Below are 19,330 nucleotides of genomic sequence, written 5' to 3' on the forward strand. Positions count from 1 at the left end.
AATTAATTCATGGGATGTGGACGTCGCTGGATGGTCCAGCATTTATCACCCTTCCCTAATTACCCTTTAACTGAATGAGTGGTTGCAAGGCCGCTTCAGGGGGGAATTAAGGGTCACCCATATTGCTGTGGGTCTAGAGTCACATGTAGGCCAAGGGGGCAGATTTCCTCCCCGACAGGACATCAGTGAACTAGGTGGGTTTTTTATGTCCAGAATGTTATTGGATTTAGGTTTTGCCACCTGCCGTGGTGTGATATGAACCTGGGCCCCCCAGAGCATTGCCCTCGGTCTGTGGATTAATATTCCAGCGACAATACTACCATCTCTCCAGTTGTTCTCGCTGTCCTCGCTGCTCAAGTTCTGAAACCCCTTCTCCAAATTTGCCACTTTCACCCCATTTCTCAAAAAGACCCCAACACTGAACCCCTTCGTCCTTGCAAACCTCTGCCTTGCCTCTATCCTGCATCCTTCAATAAATGCAAGACTTTTTGGGGGACAACTACAAATGCACGCACTGTTGTCAACTGAATGGAATAATCCTCATTCTCTACCGAATTATATTAATGATGTAACCTGAGGAAGGAGCTGCGCTCCGAAAGCTCGTGTTTGAAACAAACCTGTTGGACTTTAACCTGGTGTTGTAAGACTTCTTACTGAATTATATTAAAACACCTTTACCAGTCCAAACTGATCAGAATGGTTGATGCTTGTCATCACATGCAAGTCTTCTGACCACGAAGAATTTCAAATTTGAAAGAGATCAAGTACTTTAAGGTGACTTTGTTTGTATTAAAAAGAGAACAATGGAACTGTATAATTTATCATTGGAGATAAAATGACCTTCATTAGTGAAGTTGAAAAACAAACAAATCGCTTGCTTACTTGCGAGTATAAAAACACCCAGCCTACTGCAGTCTCCAGCACAATTCGAGGAATTGTGTGGACCGCAATTGCTTCCCATTTTCAGCGACACTACATCGAGAGGCAAAATGAAATGGTTAATCATTGCCTTGGTCTGTATCCAACTCTCTGAGTGCTTCCACAAGTAAGTAATCCAGCAATTTAATAACTGAATATCACTTGAAATTTTTACCAGATTATATGCCAGTTGTGCATTATATGTAGAGGGATGTTTGTTTAAAGGAAAAGTTAGTTCCATCAGATAACTAAGCTTAATTTATGGTCACCTATGTTAGAAGCAAACTAAGAAAAGGTTGGTTATTGTCGTACTTGCCAAAATGAGCGACATGCTTTGAAATTCTCAATCCCAGCGGGCTGTGCATGCTCTAACATTGAGCACACTCAAGACAGGTTGATAACTTCACCGTCCTGCACTAGCCCTGGCCATAAGGTTTAAAATCAGTCACAATATTGAACAGTGTGGCAGGCTGGAGGGGATGGATGGACTACAACTGCTCCAATATCTTGTGTTCTTATAATGGACAACCCAAGGATATGAGCAACATGTTTAAGGCAAGATGGGGATTGCCTTCTCCAGTTTGGATAAAGAAGTCTCTGTCTCATTGGATCGTGTCTGACCGCAATACCTATCCTGTCATCGGGGACATGGTAGGGTAGTAGCACCATCACTGGATTGGTTACCCAGTGGCCCAGTCTAAAGCTTTGGATTCATTGGTTCAAATCCCTCCCAAAGGCAGCTGGTGGGATTCCAATTCAATGAATAAATATGGAATATAAAGGTAGCCTCAGCAATGGCAGCCATCATTGATTGTCCCCATAAAACCCATTCACTAATGTCCCTTTCGGGAAGGAAATCTGCCACCCTCACCCGGTCTGGCCTATGTGTGACTCCAGGCCCACAGCAATGTGGTTGAGCCTTAACTGCCTCTGAATTATTCAGTTAGGTGTGGGAGACAAATGCTGGCCTTGCCAATGATGCCGGCATCCCAAGGGACAATAAAGACAAACTGTCCATAAACATGCACCGAAAAATAGAGGCAAGGCCTGAACATCTTGCATGGATAAAGGGATATCTGACAAATGGAGCACGGTACCCATGCAGCAGGTTGCTAACGACTAACCTGGATTGCATTACTTCAACAATCCAAGCAAATAGATAAGCATCTAATTAGGAGGGAGACTGAAACCTGCAGAGATAACTTTGGCAAAAGATGAGCAATAATTCCTGGAACGTCCTGGTTCCTGTGCAGCTGAGACTAAGGCATTGTCACCTGTGCTAATTAAGGAACCTTCAAGGCTAAATAGTGGAACGCAGAGCTCGAGGTACAGAAATTATGGGATACATTTTACAAACTTCCTATCAAGAGATTAAATAGGTAGAATCAATTGTACATTGACTGGAGTTGGTTACTGAAGAGCTAGAAGCCTGGGAATTATTCAAAATAATTACTGAAGCACAAAAACAAACTTGTATGAAGTCTGCAGGAATTAAATTTGATTCTGAACATGTCATTATGTGTATAATCCGGAAGAAGTAGCAAGTTTAAGGGCGCTATCTCAGTGGGCTAGATGGTTTTTGAATAAGACCAACAGGGTAGGTTCGATCTCAATTCTGGCTGAATTAGAACTGGGCCCTGCCTCCTCGCCCTGCCATGTAGCAAAGTTACAGTTGAAGCTGTGCTTCATTGACCCTCAAATAATCAAGGGTGTTCCCTCCAGAAGAAGTTTGTGTGAGAAAGGATCTAATTTCCCCACTCTTAATTCTCATGGGGACCTGAACTGTCTTGAATTGTGCCGAATCGTGGAATGACAATGCAGCTCATGATTCTAATTTTTAAAGAAAGCTTGCTCCAACCCATGATTATTTGATCAGCATTGATTTGGCTTTTTAACATTTCAGAGTGATTTTACACCATGGCAAATCTGTGCGTCAGATTCTGAGGGAGCGTGGGGAGCTAAAAGAATTCTTAAAAACTCACCAGCGTGATCCCGCCTTGAAGTACCGCCTCCTCTTCCCCGAATACCAGTCGGAGGCTGCTGGTGAACCACTCCAGAGTTATGTTGACGTAAGAAAAAGAAAATCAATATCGTGTGTAGAATGAGGTTAAGTTAAAATACTATTTGGTTTGAGTTCCAGCTGAGGCTGACTGTCAAAAACACATACCAGCAGGCACAGTGAGCAGTCAGACTGATGATTATAAGCTCTCATAGAGTCCCGACAGAAGGAGGCCATTCAGTCCATCAATACTGCACCAGCCCTTGGAAAGCCTACACCTCCACCCTATCCCCTTAACCCAGTAACCCTATCTAACCTTTTGGACACTTCGGGGCAACTGATCATAGCCAATCCACCTCACCCACACGTCTTTGGACTGTGGGAGGAAACCGGAGCACACGGAGGAAACTCACGCAGACACTGGGAAACAGTGAAACTCCACACAGACAGTCACCTGAGGTCGCAATCGAACCCTGTTCCCTGGAGCTGTGAGGCAGCAGTGCTAACCATCCAGCCGCCTGTTAGCTTCTGGCTGCTGTTGAGTAAAGAGTCAAGCGTTCTGCTTTATTTTCCTCGAACATACTCTGTACAAAAACTTTATCACCACACACACCACAAATGGCACCTGCAACCCCTTTACATAATCAGTGTCAATTATTGGATACTTAACATCAATTTGACATGTTATTGGATTGTTTCTTAACCCATTCTGAACACCTCTCATTCTGCCCACACTTTGATATCTCAGGGTTTATAATTGCTTCTAAAGCTGCCACTTTGCTAAGGAGACGAGCACATGAATGCCCCAGTGTAGGGGTCACCAACCTTAATAACAAGAACAGCTACTTAAAAGAAAATTCAGTCAAAAATGCAATAACACGAGAGTTGCCAACCTGCTACTCAATTGCAGAAATAGGCAAAAACAGGACAGAGGCACGTTTCAACATTTTAAAGGTTAAACAAAGTAAATTGTCAGCTGAATTGTACTTTCTCACAATGCGAACAATGATTTAAGAAAAGAATCAATCCGTGATTACCATTAAATGATCGATCAAGGTTGGTACCTGGGTCCGAAGCTGCTGTTTGTAGACCCATCCCCCAGTCTAATGAGCCAAAAGCCATGAGCCTTTCTTCAAGCTCTCATCTCGAGAGCTATGCCCTATTTAAACATTCCTATTTTTTTAATGACTGAAGCTTGAAATAATTTGAGATTGTGATATTTTGGCCTCTTCCACAGGTTAATGACAAAGTCTGATTCTTATCCAGAATGAGAGTCGCCGAGATTGATTCCGGGGATGAAGGGGTTGACGAATGCTGAGAGATTAAACAGTTTGGGCTTGTACTCGCTGGAGTTTAGGAGGATGAGAGGGGTCCTGATCGGGTGTATAAAATATGAAAAGGGATTGATAAAGTAAACATAGACCAAATGTTCCCCCTTGTGGGGCAATGTGGGATGAGTGGTCACAGGTATAGGTTGAGAGGCTGTAGATTTAGCACAGAGATGAGGAGGAACTACTGCCCGAGGAGGATGGTGAATTTGTGGAACTTTCTGCCTCAGTGCAGTGGAGAGTCAGCCATTAAATGATTTCAAGAGGGAGGTGGAGAGATTTCTGTTTCTAAAAAAATCAAGTTAAAGGGATATGGGAACGGGTAGGGAGGTGGATTTGAGATCAGGAAGACATCAGGAATGGTCTGATTGAATGGCGGTGCGGGCTCAAGGGGCAGAATTGCCAACTGCTGCTCATAATTTCTGTGTTAATCAGTTCTAATTTTTGTTTTTCAATTCACACCAGAACTTCTATTATGGAGCCATGACAATTGGTACCCCACCCCAGAGTTTCTTGGTCCTGTTCGACACTGGCTCCTCCAACCTTTGGGTGCCATCCATCACCTGCCAGAGCCCAGCGTGCAGTGAGTATACCTCAAACAAATGGCTATTTTCCCAGTTCTTCGCTGTCATTGGATGATCAGATAACTTGGCACAGTCTTTGAGAGAAGTAAATCATGGTTCATTCTTCTCTTTCCAGCAAACCATGCCAGATTTTATCCATCTCAATCCTCAACATACAGCACAAAGAATCAATACTTTGCCGTTGCTTACGGTTCGGGGAGTTTGACTGGATTCTTTGGATATGACACGGCTAATGTAAGTATTACACAGCACAAAGTGAAAAGGGTACCAGTCACTAAAAAAAAACTTTGCATTTTATGTCACCTTTTAAGGTCTTGAGACATTTCAAAGTGCTTTACAGTTAGTTTAAAATCTTTTGAAGTGTGTTCACTTCTTTAATACACGAATCGTGACAGCCAATTTGGGCGTAACCAGGTCCACGAAAAAAATGACGTAGTTACCAGGCAATCTGTTTTAATGGTTGAGGGGGTCTCTGCTCCTCTTTAAGATAGTGCCTGTGCGATATTTTACGTCCACTTGTGAGGTCAGGTGGGGCCCTGGTATTAAGGTCTCACCCAAAAGATGGCACCGCTGATGGTGCTGCACCCCCTCAGTACTGTAATCCAGTGTCTTTGGAGTAGGACGTGAACCCAGAACACTCTGGCTCCAAGACCAGAGTGCGATGTGCTAAGCCATTGCTAATTAGTCTACAATTAACACCTCCGTGATTGGTGAAGTGGCTCCTTCGACCTCCTGTCAACCTCCTGCTAATTCCAGCTGTATTTCCAATCCAAGGATGATTTAACTGTAGGAGGTGGGGTAGTACCAGGGTATACAAGGTTTGCCAGAGAGTTACGCCAGTATAAGAGACATATTGGAGGAAAATATCCAATTTTTTTCATCAGATGGTCAATTACCTTTCTCCAACCTTTTAAGAAACAGATGACATATCAAACCTCTACTTTCAATTCTTGACAGAAGAGTTTTTGTGCTAATTTCTGAATTTCAGTCTGCAGGACCTTGTGGCCAACGTTCAAAATGCACCAATCCATTTTTATTTAACATGGACGGCACGGTGGAACGGTGGTTAGAGCTGTTGCCTCACAGCTCCAGGGACCCGGATTCGATTCCGGTCTCGGGTGACTGTCTGCGTGGAGTTTGCACTTTCTTCCCGTGTCTGCAGGGATAGAGCCGGAGCCTGGTTAGCGGGCTCTTTCAGAGGGTCAGTGCAGATGTGATGGGCCAAATGGCCTCCTTCTGCACTGTGGTTGTTCTATGATTCTACGCAGCTGCCCGACGCAGTATTGTGGGTTCAGATGAATCAATCGATGGCTAAGGTTTTGGAATCATTAGTCAGTTGGATTTTAACTTCTTTCTAAGGTTAGTGTAATTTCTTCTGATTCTCTTTCTGTTTCCCACCCAAGGTTGCTGGCATAAATATTCAAAATCAGGAGTTTGGCCTCAGTGTGAATGAACCTGGGAATTTCTTTTATTATGCCAAATTTGATGGAATCCTTGGTCTTGCATTCCCAGCACTTTCATCAGGATATGCCACCCCAGTGTTTGACAACATGATCCATGACAATCTGGTGTCATCACCTCTGTTTTCTATATACCTGAGCAGGTAAGAGGAATTAGGACCATACTGAAGTCATGAAATCAACTGAGGAGGGCGGCCTACATTGAACCGATAGATTTTGGTCAAAGGACAGGGAGGTTTCATGAGAAATCATGGGGAATGTCACAGCCTGAAAGTTAAAAAGTTGATCAAAGGAGCGGCATGCGGCGCAGTGGTTAGCACTGGGACTGCGGCGCTGAAGACCCGGGTTTGAATCCCGGCCCTGGATCACTGTCCGTGTGGAGTTTGCACATTCTCCCCATGTCTGCGTGGGTTTCACCCCCACAACCCAAAGATGTGCAGATTCGGTGGATTGGCCATGCTAAATTGCCCCTTAATTGGAAACAAAATGTAATTGGATACTCTAAATTTATAATTTTTTTAAAAAGTTGATCAAAGCAAGATTTATCGCCAGCTAACAACCAAGAAAGAGCAGACATTGCTACGCAGTAGTGAAGGTAGCAGCTAACAACCCAGAAAGAGCAGACATTGCTACGCAGTAGTGAAGGTAGCAGCAAGTTTTTGCACAGTAAGATCCCATAAACAGCAATGATCAGGTTATCTGTTTTTTAATTACGGAGGTTGAGGGATATCCATTGGCTGAGGTCACTGGGAGGAATCCTAAAGTCTTTCTTCAAAATACTACCATGGGATCATTTACATCAATTCCAGAGGCAAACGTGGCCTTGTTGTAACACTGATCTGAAAGCCGACAACTTCATAGGTGCAGCACTCATTCCGAGCTGGAGTGGCAAGTGAGATTTCTTTGTGCGCACGTTTCTGGTGTGGAATTTCCACTTAACACTTTGACTTAATAGTGAGAATGTTACCAGTGCACCATGGTTGAAGCTGAACCATGTCCTGAAAGTTGAATCTCGCTCTAGCACACTTTTCACTAGGATCAGTATATCATCATGAGTTACTGAAACATGTTTGTATGGAGCAGCATCATGTGTGAGCAATAATCTTGATCAATGAGGGGATTTCTTGATCAATAAGGGGATCAATCAGGTGTTATGAGGAGAAGGCAGGAGAATAGGGAAGAAGAACATATCAGCCATGATCGAATGGTGGAGCAGACTCGATGGGCCGAGTGGCCTAATTCTGCTTCTATATCTTATGGTTTTGTGAGCCTATACTATAGACCACCCAAAAATGCTGAACCTTTCATAATGAAAACTCAGTGTCAGGAAATATAGTTATTTTGAACGGCGAAAGAATAATTTTCCTTTGAAAACGTAAAGGTTGAACAGGGTGATTTTTTTTTAAAAAAAGGACAGGCCAAAAACTGTTGACAAAGGTTCAGAAAACAGGTTAGGGGTTAACTAACAATGATCAAAACCAAAATTTGGACCATAAAAAGGAAGCACCGCATGACAATTGAGAAACGACACTTATACGTGAGAAATTAATCGTGCAGCTGAAAAGAATGATACATTTAGAAGCAAACTGGATAAGATAGATTCACATCACCAGCTTGGGGGAGCTTCATTCACTCGGCAGAATTAAGGAATATGTTACTTTGATATTTTATTGATATCCTTAAAATATTTTTCCTGGAACAATTAAAATGTGAAACTGGATTCTCTGTTAAATATAACATTTTACCATCACTTGTTTTCCTGGATCCTATCTAATGCTGTGATTCACTATTTCCACTGAGCCTTTCAGTTGGACGTTAAGTTCTTTACTGAACTTTTTATATTTTAGAATTTATATTGTCGCACGTTGTCTTCTAACCATGGTTGAAGCTGAACCATGTCCTGAAAGATGAATCTCGTTCTAGCACACTTTTCACTAGGATCAGTATATCATCATGAGTTACTGAAACATGTTTGTATGGAGCAGCATCATGTGTGAGCAATAATCTTGATCAATAAGGGGATTTCTTGATTAGTAAGGGGATCGATCAGAGGTTATGGATATCACCAACTCTTGAGCCTGACATTTTAATCCCATAGATGAGGGAATATAATGAGAAATTTTTACCACACTCATATAATATTTGAGAAAATTATAATCAGCAGTGAAGGTTATGATACAGTCCGCCACAAACTGTTGGCCACAGATTGTTGGATGCTAATTGTAAGGCAATATATTTAGCTCAAGCCAGATATGGGACTATGTCAGTGCGTAGAGTAGTCAGTGAGACTTGTGTTTCAGTCAGTAACTTGGAGCTGGATGACAGCAACTCATGTCTCAATATTGAAGCATTAGTTGAAGTATTAGTAAAGCTGAATATACTTCTTTTCTCCAGGGAACCAACTAGTCAAAACGGAGGTGAAATGATATTTGGAGGAGTTGACAATAGTCTTTACACTGGTCAAATTACCTGGGCCCCTGTTCTTCAGGAATGGTACTGGCTTATTGGCATGGAAGGGTAAGTGTGAATAAGTGATTACTTAATAGTGGCTTGTACTGGCAACAGATCACCTTGAAAAACAGGTGATATAACTTTAATGTATTAGAGCAGACAAGGTTCTATAAAACATAATTTCGACAGAACAAAAAACCCAGGGCAAGATTCTCCGCAAATGCGGAGAATCGTAAAGGCTGCCGCAGGACAGGCAGTGATGTCTTTCTCCTCAGCCGCCCGGCAAGACGTGGCGGCTTGATCTTGCCGGGCGGCGGAGGGGAAAGAGTGCGTCTGTTTTGAACGCTGGCCCGACGATCGGTGGGCACCGATCGCGGACCTGTCCCCTCCCGATCACAGTCGTGGTGCTCCCTTGCGAATCGGGCCTCTAGATGCCCCAAACAGGCATCTGGCACCTGTTTCACGACGGCAGCGAGCAGGTGTGTTTGCTGCTGTGTTGAAACGGGCGTGAAGGCCCGCCCACTCGGCCCATCGGCCTCGGCGAATCGCCATTCACCGTAAAAAACGGCGAGCGGCGATTCGTGGCGTGAGTCGGGCGTGGGGGGTGGAGAATAGCGGATTTTTTGAGGATTTGGCCTTGTTAAAATAGTGGGATTCAAAGAGGATATAACAAAAGCAGAGGTCTTGCAGAGTAACTGCCACGTGGTTCTAAATTACGACTTAACATGAATGAATACATCAATAATGGAATTCTGTTTTTCAGTGTGCTTCTCAATGGTCAGCCTGCCTTCTGTCGCCAAGGATGCCAAGCTATGGTCGATACTGGCACTTCCTACCTCACTGTACCAAGTCAGGAAATGGGGCAACTGTTTAAATCCATTGGCGTATATCAGAATGAGAATGGTGATGTAAGGTTTTGTAATAACTATTAATAGATACAGATTCTGGGACAGTATCATTAGAAGGAGCAGAAGTCAGCAATTCAGCCTCTCGTGCCCACTCCGCCATTCAATACGATCATGGCTGATCTCTCGGCCTCAACTCCACTTTCCCGCCCGTTCTCCACAACCCTTCAACCCATTACTAATTCAAAATCTGTGTGTCTCCTCCTGTCTCGAACTTTTGTCCTACATTAAGAACAAATTAATCTACACCCCATCATTCTACCATAATCCATGTACCTGTGCAATAGCCACTTGAAGGTCCCTAATGTATCCAACTCAACTACTTCCACAGGCAGTGCATTCCATGCCCCTACTACTCTCTGGGTAAATAATCTATCTCTGACATCCCCCCTGTATCATCCACCGTTCACCTTAAATTTCTGTCCTTTGTAATGGTTTGTTCTGCCCGGGGAAAATGGCTCCGACTGTCTACTCTATCTATTCCACTGATCATCTTATTAACCTCTATCAAGTCTCCCCTCATCCTTCTCCGTTCTAATGAGAAAAGTCCTAGCACCCTCAACCTTTCCTCGTAAGACCTGCTCTCCATTCCAGGCAACATCCTGGTAAATCTCCTTTGCACCTTTTCCAAAGATTCCACATCCTTCCTAAAATAAGTTGACCAGAACTGCACACAGTACTCCAAATGTGGCCTGACCAAGGTTTTGTACAGCGGCATCATCACCTCATGGCTCTTAAATTCAATCCCTCTGCTAATGAACGCTAGCACACCATAGGCCTTCTTCACAGCTCTATCCACTTGAATGGCAACTTTCAAAGATCTATGAACATAGACCCCAAAATCTCTCTGCTCCTCCATGTTACATGTATTAAATGCTGTGGTATGAAGAGGCAAAAGTTCTGCTCCTTTTTCACCAACACACCTTTATTTGTTGCCAACTGACTCTGCACAGAACTCTACACATCATCGGCAACAGAGGCCACCTGAAGCCCCTTTACATATCAGTGTCAATCATTGAACACTTAACATAAATGAGACAACTAATTGCAATGTCTCTTAACCCATTACTTAACACTGCACATTGCCAAGAACCCTACCATTAACTCTGTATTCCACATTCATATTTGTCCTTCCAAAATGGACAACCTCACACTTTTCAGCGTTAAACGCCATCTGCCAATTCACAGCCCAGCTCTGCATCCTATCTATGTCTCTTTGCAGCCGACAACAGCCCTCCTCACTATCCACAACTCCACCAATCTTCGTATCGTCTGCAAATTTGCTGACCCACCCTTCAACTCCCTCATCCAAGCAGAGGACCCAGAATTGATCCCTGTGGTACGCCACTGGTAACTGGGCTCCAGGCTGAATATTTACCATTCACCACCACTCTGTGACTTCTATTGGTTAGCCAGTTCGTTATCCAACTGGCCAAATTTCCCATTATCCCATCCTCCTTACTTTCTGCATAAGCCTACCATGGGAAACCTTATCAAATGCCTTACTAAAATCCATGTACACTACATCCACTGCTTGACCTTCATCCACGTGCTTGGTCACCTCCTCAAAGAAGTTAATAAGACTCGTGAGGCAAGATCTATATCTGACAAATCTATGCTGACAACCTTAATCAAGCAGTGTCTTTCCAAATGCTCAGAAATCCTATCCCTCAGTACCCTTTCCATTACTTTGTCTGCCACCTAAGTAAGACTAACTGGCCTGTAATTCCCAGGGTTATCCCTCTTCCCTTTTTTGAACAGGGGCACGACATTCGCCACTCTCCAATCCTCTGGTACCACCCCTGTTGACAGTGAGGACAAAAATATCATTGCCAACGGCTCTGCAATTTCATCTCTTACTTCCCATAGAATCCTTGGATGTATCCCGTCAGGCCCGGGTGACTTGTCTATCCTCAAGGTTTTCAAAATGCCCAACACATCTTCCTTCCTAACAAGTATCTCCTTGAGCATACCAGTCTGTTTCACGCTGTCCTCTCCAACAATATGGCCCCTCTCATTTGTAAATACTGAAGAAAAGTACTCGCTCAAAACCTCTCCTATCTCTTCAGACTCAATACACAATCTCCAGCTAGGCCCTTGATTGGACCTACCCTTGCTCAAGTCATTCTCATATTTTTAACGTATGTGTAAAAGGCCTTGGGGTTTTCCTTGATCCTGCCCACCAAAGATTTTTCATGCCCTCTCTTAGCTCTCCTAATCCCTTTCTTCAGTTCCTTCCTGGCTATCCAGCACCCTGTCTGAACCTTGTTTCCTCGGCCTTACATAAGTCTCCTTCTTTCTCTTAACAAGACATTCAACCTCTCTTGCCAACCATGGTTCCCTCACCTGACCATCTCTTCCCTGCCTGACAGGGACATACATATCAAGGACACATAGTATCTGTTCCTTGAACAAGTTCCACATTTCAATTGTGTCCTTCCCTGACAGTCTATGTTCCCAACTTATGCACTTCAGTTCTTGTCTTACAGCAACATATTAACCCTTCCCCCAATTGTAAATCTTGCCCTGCTGCACGCACATATCCCTCTCCATTACTAAAGTGAAAGTCACAGAATTGTGGTCACTATCTCCAAAATGCTCCCCCACTAACAAATCTATCACTTGCCCTGGTTCATTACCAAGTACCAAATCCAATATGGCCTCCCCTCTGGTCGGACAATCTACATACTGTGTTAGAAAAGCTTCCTGGACACACTGCACAAACACTACCCCATCCAAACTATTTGATCTAAAGAGTTTCCACTCAATGTTTGGGAAGTTGAAGTCACCCATGACTACTACCCTGTGACTTCTGCACCTTTCCAAAATCTGTTTCCCAATCTGTTCCTCCACATCTCTGCTGCTATTGGGGGGCCTATAGAGAACTCCCAACAAGGTGACTGCTCCTTTCCTATTTCTGACTTCAACCCATACTACCTCAGTAGGCAGATCCTCCTCGAACTGCCTTTCTGTAGCTGTTATACTATCTCTAATTAACAATGCCACCCCCACCTCTTTTATCACCTCCCTAATCTTGTTGAAACATCTATAACCAGGAACCTCCAACAACTATTTCTGCCCCTCTTCTATCCAAGTTTCCGTGATGGCCACCACATCATGGTCCCAAGTACCGATCCATGCCTTAAGTTCACCCACCTTATTCCTGATGCTTCTTGCATTGAAGTATACACACTTCAACCCATCTCCATGCCAGCAAGTACTCTCCTTTGTCAGTGTTACCTTCCCCACTGCCTCACTACACGCTTTGATGTCCTGAACATCGGCTACCTTAGTTGTTGGACTACAAATCCGGTTCCCATTTCCCTGCCAAATTAGTTTAAACCCTCCCGAAGAGTACTAGAAAACCTCCCTCCCAGGATATTGGTGTCCCTCTGGTTCAGATGCAACCCGTCCTGCTTGTACAGGTCCCACCTTCCCCAGAATGCACTCCAATTATCCAAATACCTGAAGCCCTCCCTCCTGCACCATTCCTGCAGCCACGTGTTCAACTGCACTCTCTCCCTATTCCTAGCCTCGCTGTCACGTGGCACCGGCAACAAACCAGAGATGACAACTCTGTCTGTCTTGCCTTTGAACTTCCAGCCTAACTCCCTAAACTTGTTTATTACAACCACACCCATTTTCCTACCAACGTCGTTGGTAACAATGTGCACCACGACTTCTGGCTGCTCCCCCTCCCCCTTAAGGATCCTGAAGACACCATCCAAGACGTCATGTACCCTGGCACCCGGGAGGCAACAAACCATCCGAGAGTCTTGCCCGTGCCCACAGAACCGCCTGTCTGTACCTCTAACTATTGAGTCACCGAAAACTAGTGCTCTCCTAATCTCCCCCCTTCCCTTCTGAGCCCCAGAACCAGACCTCGTGCATAGACCTGGTCACTGCAGCCCCTGCTAGGTAATCCCCCCCAACAGTATCCATAGCGGTATACTTATTGTTGAGAGGAACAACCACAGGGGATCCCTGCACTGACTGCTTCCTCCTCTTCCACCTCTAACTGTTACCCAGCTACCTTTGTTCTCAGGCATAACTATGCCCCTGTAGCTTCTATCTATCACCCCCTCAGCTTCCTGAATGATCCTCAGTTCATCCAGCTCCAGCTCCAGTTCCCTAACACGTCCTGTGAGGAGCTGGAGATGGCTGCACTTTCCTCAGGTGAAGTCAGCAAGGACACCGATGGTCTCCCTTATCTTGAAAATTCTGCAGGAGGAGCATTCCACTGCCCGAGCTGCCATCACCTCTACTTAGTCTCCCAGTAAAATAGAAAAAACAAGTAAATAGCTTTCCTGCTCACAGCACTGAGGTTTTTTTTGGTTAGAGGAGGAGGGAGGGTGGGAGATACTATACGTGTAGTATCTCGGGTTTCCTCACCGTTCAAATTTATTGGCTAATACAAACCTTCCCAGGTTTTCTGCTGCTCTGAGAAATAAAAAAGCTCCAAAAAAGTAAGTTAAAAATCAAAAACTTACCTTCCAGCTCTCCCCTCCAAAAATCGCTCCCCTCTCTGCCCGCTCCGCTGGAAGAATGAGTGTCGCAAGTAGGCTTACATTAACGCTGCAATGAAGTTACTGTGAAAATCCCCTAGTCGCCACACTCCAGTGCCTTTTTGGGTACACTGAGGGAGAATTCAGAATTCCAAGTTACCTAACAGCACGCCTTTCGGGACTTGTGGGAGGAAACCGGAGCAACCGGAGGAAACCCACGCAGACACGGGAAGAACGTGCAGACTCCACACAGTCACCCGAGGCGGAATCGACCCTGGTTCTTGGCGCTGTGAAGCAACAGTGTAAACCACTGTGCTACTGAACTGCCAGACCATTTATCATCTTTCAATACTCAATTAGATCTCCTCTCATTATTCTAAACTCAAGAGCACTAGGACAACAGTGACACTTTCTGGCCACAACAGCAGAGTGTATGTTGACAAGACTATTCTTACAGATCTAGGACCTGGGTATGGTGCAACTAGGTGTGGTGGATTACCATCTCTCCTATCTAATTGTTGGAGATGTCCTGCGAAAGATTAATTTCAGTTGGTCTCCATTGAATCCATTGGTGGATGTAAGCCTTACTTAAAATGAAGGACTTTCATCAGAACAAGTTCTTAATATCGATTTCTAGTGTCATATAGGGAAAACACAATGTATGACACTTTGCTTTAGTGAGCTAATTTAGTCTTCACAGGACCCAAATGAGAATGGCACATTTTTAGAACAATTGGCTCATTCATGTGGTTCAATAAAATGCAGAGTAAGACCCTCTCCTCTCTGGCAAAGCACCCCACACTGCAACAACTCCATGTGAAGAAACTTCCCCTGAATCATTTTCCTGACTGTCTTAATGCAGCTTTTAAATTGAGAAAGCATTGACTTGCGCTCCATATCTAATGGAAATGGTATTTTCCAATGCACTATACAAAAGGCCTTCAATCTAATAACTTCTCTGAAGGTCCACCTTCTCAACCTTTCCCCTCACCTGAGGTGTGGAGATCCTCTGGTTAAACCACCACCAGTCAGCTCTCCCCCTCAAAGGGGAATGCAGCCTATGGTCATCTATAATAATAATAATCTTTTATTGTCACAAGTATGAAGTTACTGTGAAAAGCCCCTAGTCGCCACATTCCAGCGCCTGCTCGGGCAAGCTGGTACAGGAATTGAACCCGTGCTGTTGGTCTTGTTCTGCATCACAAACCAGCTATCAACCCCACTGAGCTAAACCAGCCCATCATCTGGGACTACGACGACTTTACCATACATTTCCCTTTATTAGCTAAAATGAAGCTGCACGAGATAGGTTATCTGTGGAATAATACTTTACCCAATGATTTCTTGCTGTACGTTGTTTATTCAAGTTAAGAACACAGGTATGCTGAATGTTTTCTTCTTTATGTCCTAGAACTTGGTCAACTGTGATACTGTCGGAAACCTGCCTTCATTGACCTTTATAATCGAGGAAGTTTACCTCACTATTCCAGGCTCAGCTTACATCCAACAGGTATGTCCAACACCTGTCTTTTATTCATTAAACCAACATTTGACGTGACTCAGTTTAGTCAAAATAGCTGGGAAATCTGCCTGCTTTATTAATTCAGGGGATGTGGGTATCACTGGCAAGGTCAGAGTTTGTTACCCATCCCTAAGTGTCCTTGAGAAGGTGTGGGCGGCCAAGCCACTGCATTGGATACAACTGAGTGGTTTGCTAGGCCATTTCCAATGTCAACCACATCGCTGTGAGCCTGGAGTCACATGTAGGCCAGATGGGGTAAGGGTGACCGCTTACAATCACTAAACGACACAAGTGAACCAGATGGGTTTTGTAACAATCTGGTAGTTCCATGATCGCCTGTACTGTTGGCAACTTTTTAAATCCAGATTTCATGGAACTAATTGAATTAAAACTTCCCCTTTGAACTAATATCTCTGGATCATTATTCCAAGCCTCTGCTTTACTAGTCCAAGGATATAACCCTGTTCTACTTCACCCTCGTTAATACTTTGTTAACAGGGAAGCATTGGAAATACAGTATTGGACAGAGATTTCCTTTGCATCCTGGTTGCAGTAAATTCACAAACCCTTTATAAGGAAGATGTTTATGGAGTTGCTGTTCTGTGGAAGGGTCATATTGACTTGAGACGTTTACTCTGTTTCTCGCTCCACAGATTCTGCCTGACCTGTTGAGCATTTTCCATTTGTATTAAAGGGAAAATGTTATTATTTGAGGGCGGACAAAAAATTACATCACTTCTGCAATCTAACTTTAATTCAAATTCTCTTCATTATATCAGCTTTCAATGAGGCGTTGTGCGATAATTTCTTTGAGGTGTATTTAATGAAGATAGTAATATCTAACAGGCACTAATTCTATGGGCCGGGATAGACCTTGTGGAAGATTTATTTCTCCCCATGTTGCTCGTTATGCTTTCCCTTAATTTACTCTGTTTTAATTACCTTTGCTCAAGAGTCGCCAGGTATCTTTCTGATACCACCACAGGGTTCAAAGCCAAGTACTGATCAATGACTCGATACACCAGTTAGTGAGTTTGAAATCAATACACCTTTATTTACACACACAGTCAATTATTACTCATGCATAAACTCTGCTCGCTAAACTACAACTACTACTAAAAGCCTATACTTAGCTTTGAGTGGTCCACTCAGTCAGAGGAACAATGGCCGTTGTCCGGTTCTGATACTGCTGGTTCGAACTAGTACCGAATAGTAGCTAGGAGCGCCTATCTCGTAGCGTGCGTTGACCTTAGACTAACTTGATTGGTGCTTAGCGGGCCTCTCGTCGCTGAGAGCCAAAAGCCAAGGTGAAGATGGAGAGGAGTCAGGGTAAGAGAAGAGAACGAACTGACCTTGGAAACTCTGTTTTATAGTCCCCAGGGGTTTCGTGCCCTGCTGGGCGGACCCCGGACTTGGTCCCAATTCATTGGACCATGTCCCAATCGTTCGTATTGATTTTCTCCAATACCGGAGTTGTTCCCTGATCGTTGGGCGGGCTCTAGGTAACCGTTAGCCTGCCTTTGTTTTAGCTTCCACTGGCACCGGGGAGTTTGTCCTGGTCTCGATTGTTTCAATGTTTCCTTTTTGTCTCCGGAGATAGCTCATTAATATGTTAATGGCTATTGGTTTCAGTTCTGTCTGAGTTCTGCAAATCTTAATACACAGGAAACCTTGCACCTGCTTGTTTTCCCTAGTGTTGTCCGTTTTTCCCTGCACTCTCTGCGGGCATCCATTTTGGAATCGGGACGTGGCCACCTCAGGTGGCTACACCCATCCCTTCCATCCCTTCCTCCTTGATTCCCCTCTTTGGAATCCATGCCATCGTGCCACAGACCATTCTACTCACTGGTGCAAGAATCATAAAATTCCCATTTTCAAAAGGCTGAAGAATTGAAGACCCAAACGTGAGCTATTTGAATGGGAGTCAAAAGCCTTAAAGTCACAGATGGCTGACTACCAACTAAAATAATGCACAAGAGGTGCACATTAACATTAATCACTTTGAGCAAATAATCTTTCTTTTGCCAGTCTTCTAATAAGGTTAGAAAAGTGTAAACTTAATCTGTTCATGAGTGTAATACAGTGCTGTCATCTCATGTTTTCCAGGTTTCTGGCCAGTGCCTAGTTGCCATTTCGTCCACCTACGTGCGTCCCCCTACCCGAGATGGACCACTGTGGATCTTGGGTGATGTCTTCCTGCGGGAGTTCTACTCAATTTATGACCGAGGCAACAACAGAATGGGATTCGCTACGGCTGCCTAAACTCTTGTCATTTATGCATCTAACCCTGCAAGTAAAGCAGTATCTTCAATTGACTCCCTGTCTGACATCAATTATCTTCCTTCATGGACTGATTGCAGTGTATTCCGTCAAACATTTTGGAATGTCCATAATTGCAAATTAGGATATTACCCGGGTGTGACGGTACTTGTTTTGGCCAAGTGTCTGCTACTTTTTTATTGAAATATTTCTTTTTTTATTTGAGAAAACCTTTTCTGCTGAAGATTACCATTTCTTCTTGTGTATAAACAGGGAACACAATAAAGCATTGCTTAATATTCTTCCTGTTTTGTTTGCTTCTTGTCATGTTGAAGTTCAGATATGGTCAAACGCCTAGGGCGGGATTCTCTGCCCCCTGCCAGGTCGGAGAATGGCCGGGGGGGGGCGGCGTGAATCCCGCCCCGTCGACACGGGCTGCCGAATTCTCCGCCGCCGGCTTTTGGACGGGGGCGTGGATTGCTCACGCTGGTCGGGGGCCGTTGGCAGTGCCCCCCCCCCGGCCATTCTCCGGGCCCCGATGGGCTGAGCGGCCGCCCGTTTTCAGCCAGTCCCGCCGGCGTGGATTAGACATGGTCCATACCGGCGGGACCTGGCTTGGAGGGCGGCCTGCGGAGTCCTCAGTGGGCCACAGGGGGATCCTGCGGTGGTCTGGCCCGCAATCGGGGCCCAGCGATCTGCGGGCGAGCTTGTGCCGTGTGGGCACCCTTTCCCTCCACGCCAGCCTCTGTAAAGCTCCGCGACGGCTAGCGTGGAGAAGAAACCCCCTGCACATGCGCAGGAAACACACCGGCAGTTCTGCGCATGCACCAGAACACACTGGCGCTCCTGCGCATGCATCAACTCGCGCCGGCAGAGGCCCTTTGGCACTGGTTGGCACGGCGCCAAGCACTCCCACGCAGGCCTAGCCCTCGGAGGTGCAGAGGATTCCAAACCTTCCGGGTGGCCCGACGCCGGAGTGGTTCATGCCATTCCTCGGCACCGGTACGGCCCACCCCGCCAATTGCGGGTGAATCCCGCCCCTGTATGCTGATAGATTTCCTATTCCAGTCAGTGGTAAAGTACAGTTTTTCCTTCTCAAACCTTTATCTTTTTCAAATGTATCTTTTTTTTTAATTTTGCATGCCATATTCTTTTTTTTCCAAGTAAGGGGCAATTTAGCCTTGCCAATCCACATACCTTGCACATCTTTGGGTTATGTGGATGAGACCCAGGCAGACACCTGGTTAAAGGGTTAAAGGGTTCAGTTCTGAGCTTAGGTTGAACAGATCAGGCTTGTGTTCCCTGAATTACTGAAGATTAAGGGGGATTTGGTTAAAGTATTAAGATGAGAAAATGATTTGATGGAGCAGATAGAAACTATGTCCTCTGATTGGGAGTC

At 44.7% G+C, this 19,330-nt stretch overlaps 2 protein-coding genes across 2 annotated transcripts in view; one reads left to right on the top strand and one right to left on the bottom strand.

The window, feature by feature from the left end:
* Nucleotides 1-19,330, bottom strand: part of LOC119978187 — a 92,617-nt gene that overhangs the window by 39,899 nt on the left and 33,388 nt on the right. The window lies entirely within an intron of this gene.
* On the top strand, nucleotides 925-18,233 carry LOC119978023 (gastricsin-like). The gene is made up of 9 exons (XM_038819349.1): nucleotides 925-1,045; nucleotides 2,822-2,987; nucleotides 4,711-4,828; nucleotides 4,945-5,063; nucleotides 6,233-6,432; nucleotides 8,684-8,806; nucleotides 9,504-9,648; nucleotides 15,562-15,660; nucleotides 17,779-18,233. The coding sequence occupies exons 1-9, from the start codon at nucleotides 990-992 to the stop codon at nucleotides 17,932-17,934; spliced, it is 1,182 nt and encodes a 393-aa protein (XP_038675277.1). The 5' UTR covers nucleotides 925-989; the 3' UTR covers nucleotides 17,935-18,233.

This window comes from Scyliorhinus canicula, chromosome 15 (genome assembly GCF_902713615.1).
Source record: "Scyliorhinus canicula chromosome 15, sScyCan1.1, whole genome shotgun sequence".
Lineage (NCBI taxonomy): Eukaryota > Metazoa > Chordata > Chondrichthyes > Carcharhiniformes > Scyliorhinidae > Scyliorhinus > Scyliorhinus canicula.

What these genes read in the sequence shown, in the direction of transcription:
- LOC119978023 (XM_038819349.1), top strand. Translation starts at nt 990, where the DNA reads ATGAAATGGTTAATCATTGCCTTGGTCTGTATCCAACTCTCTGAGTGC. An exon ending in CTCTCTGAGTGCTTCCACAA is followed by an intron (nt 1,046 to 2,821) that starts GTAAGTAATCCA and finishes TTAACATTTCAG; the next exon opens with AGTGATTTTACACCATGGCA. An exon ending in TGGCTTATTGGCATGGAAGG is followed by an intron (nt 8,807 to 9,503) that starts GTAAGTGTGAAT and finishes TCTGTTTTTCAG; the next exon opens with TGTGCTTCTCAATGGTCAGC.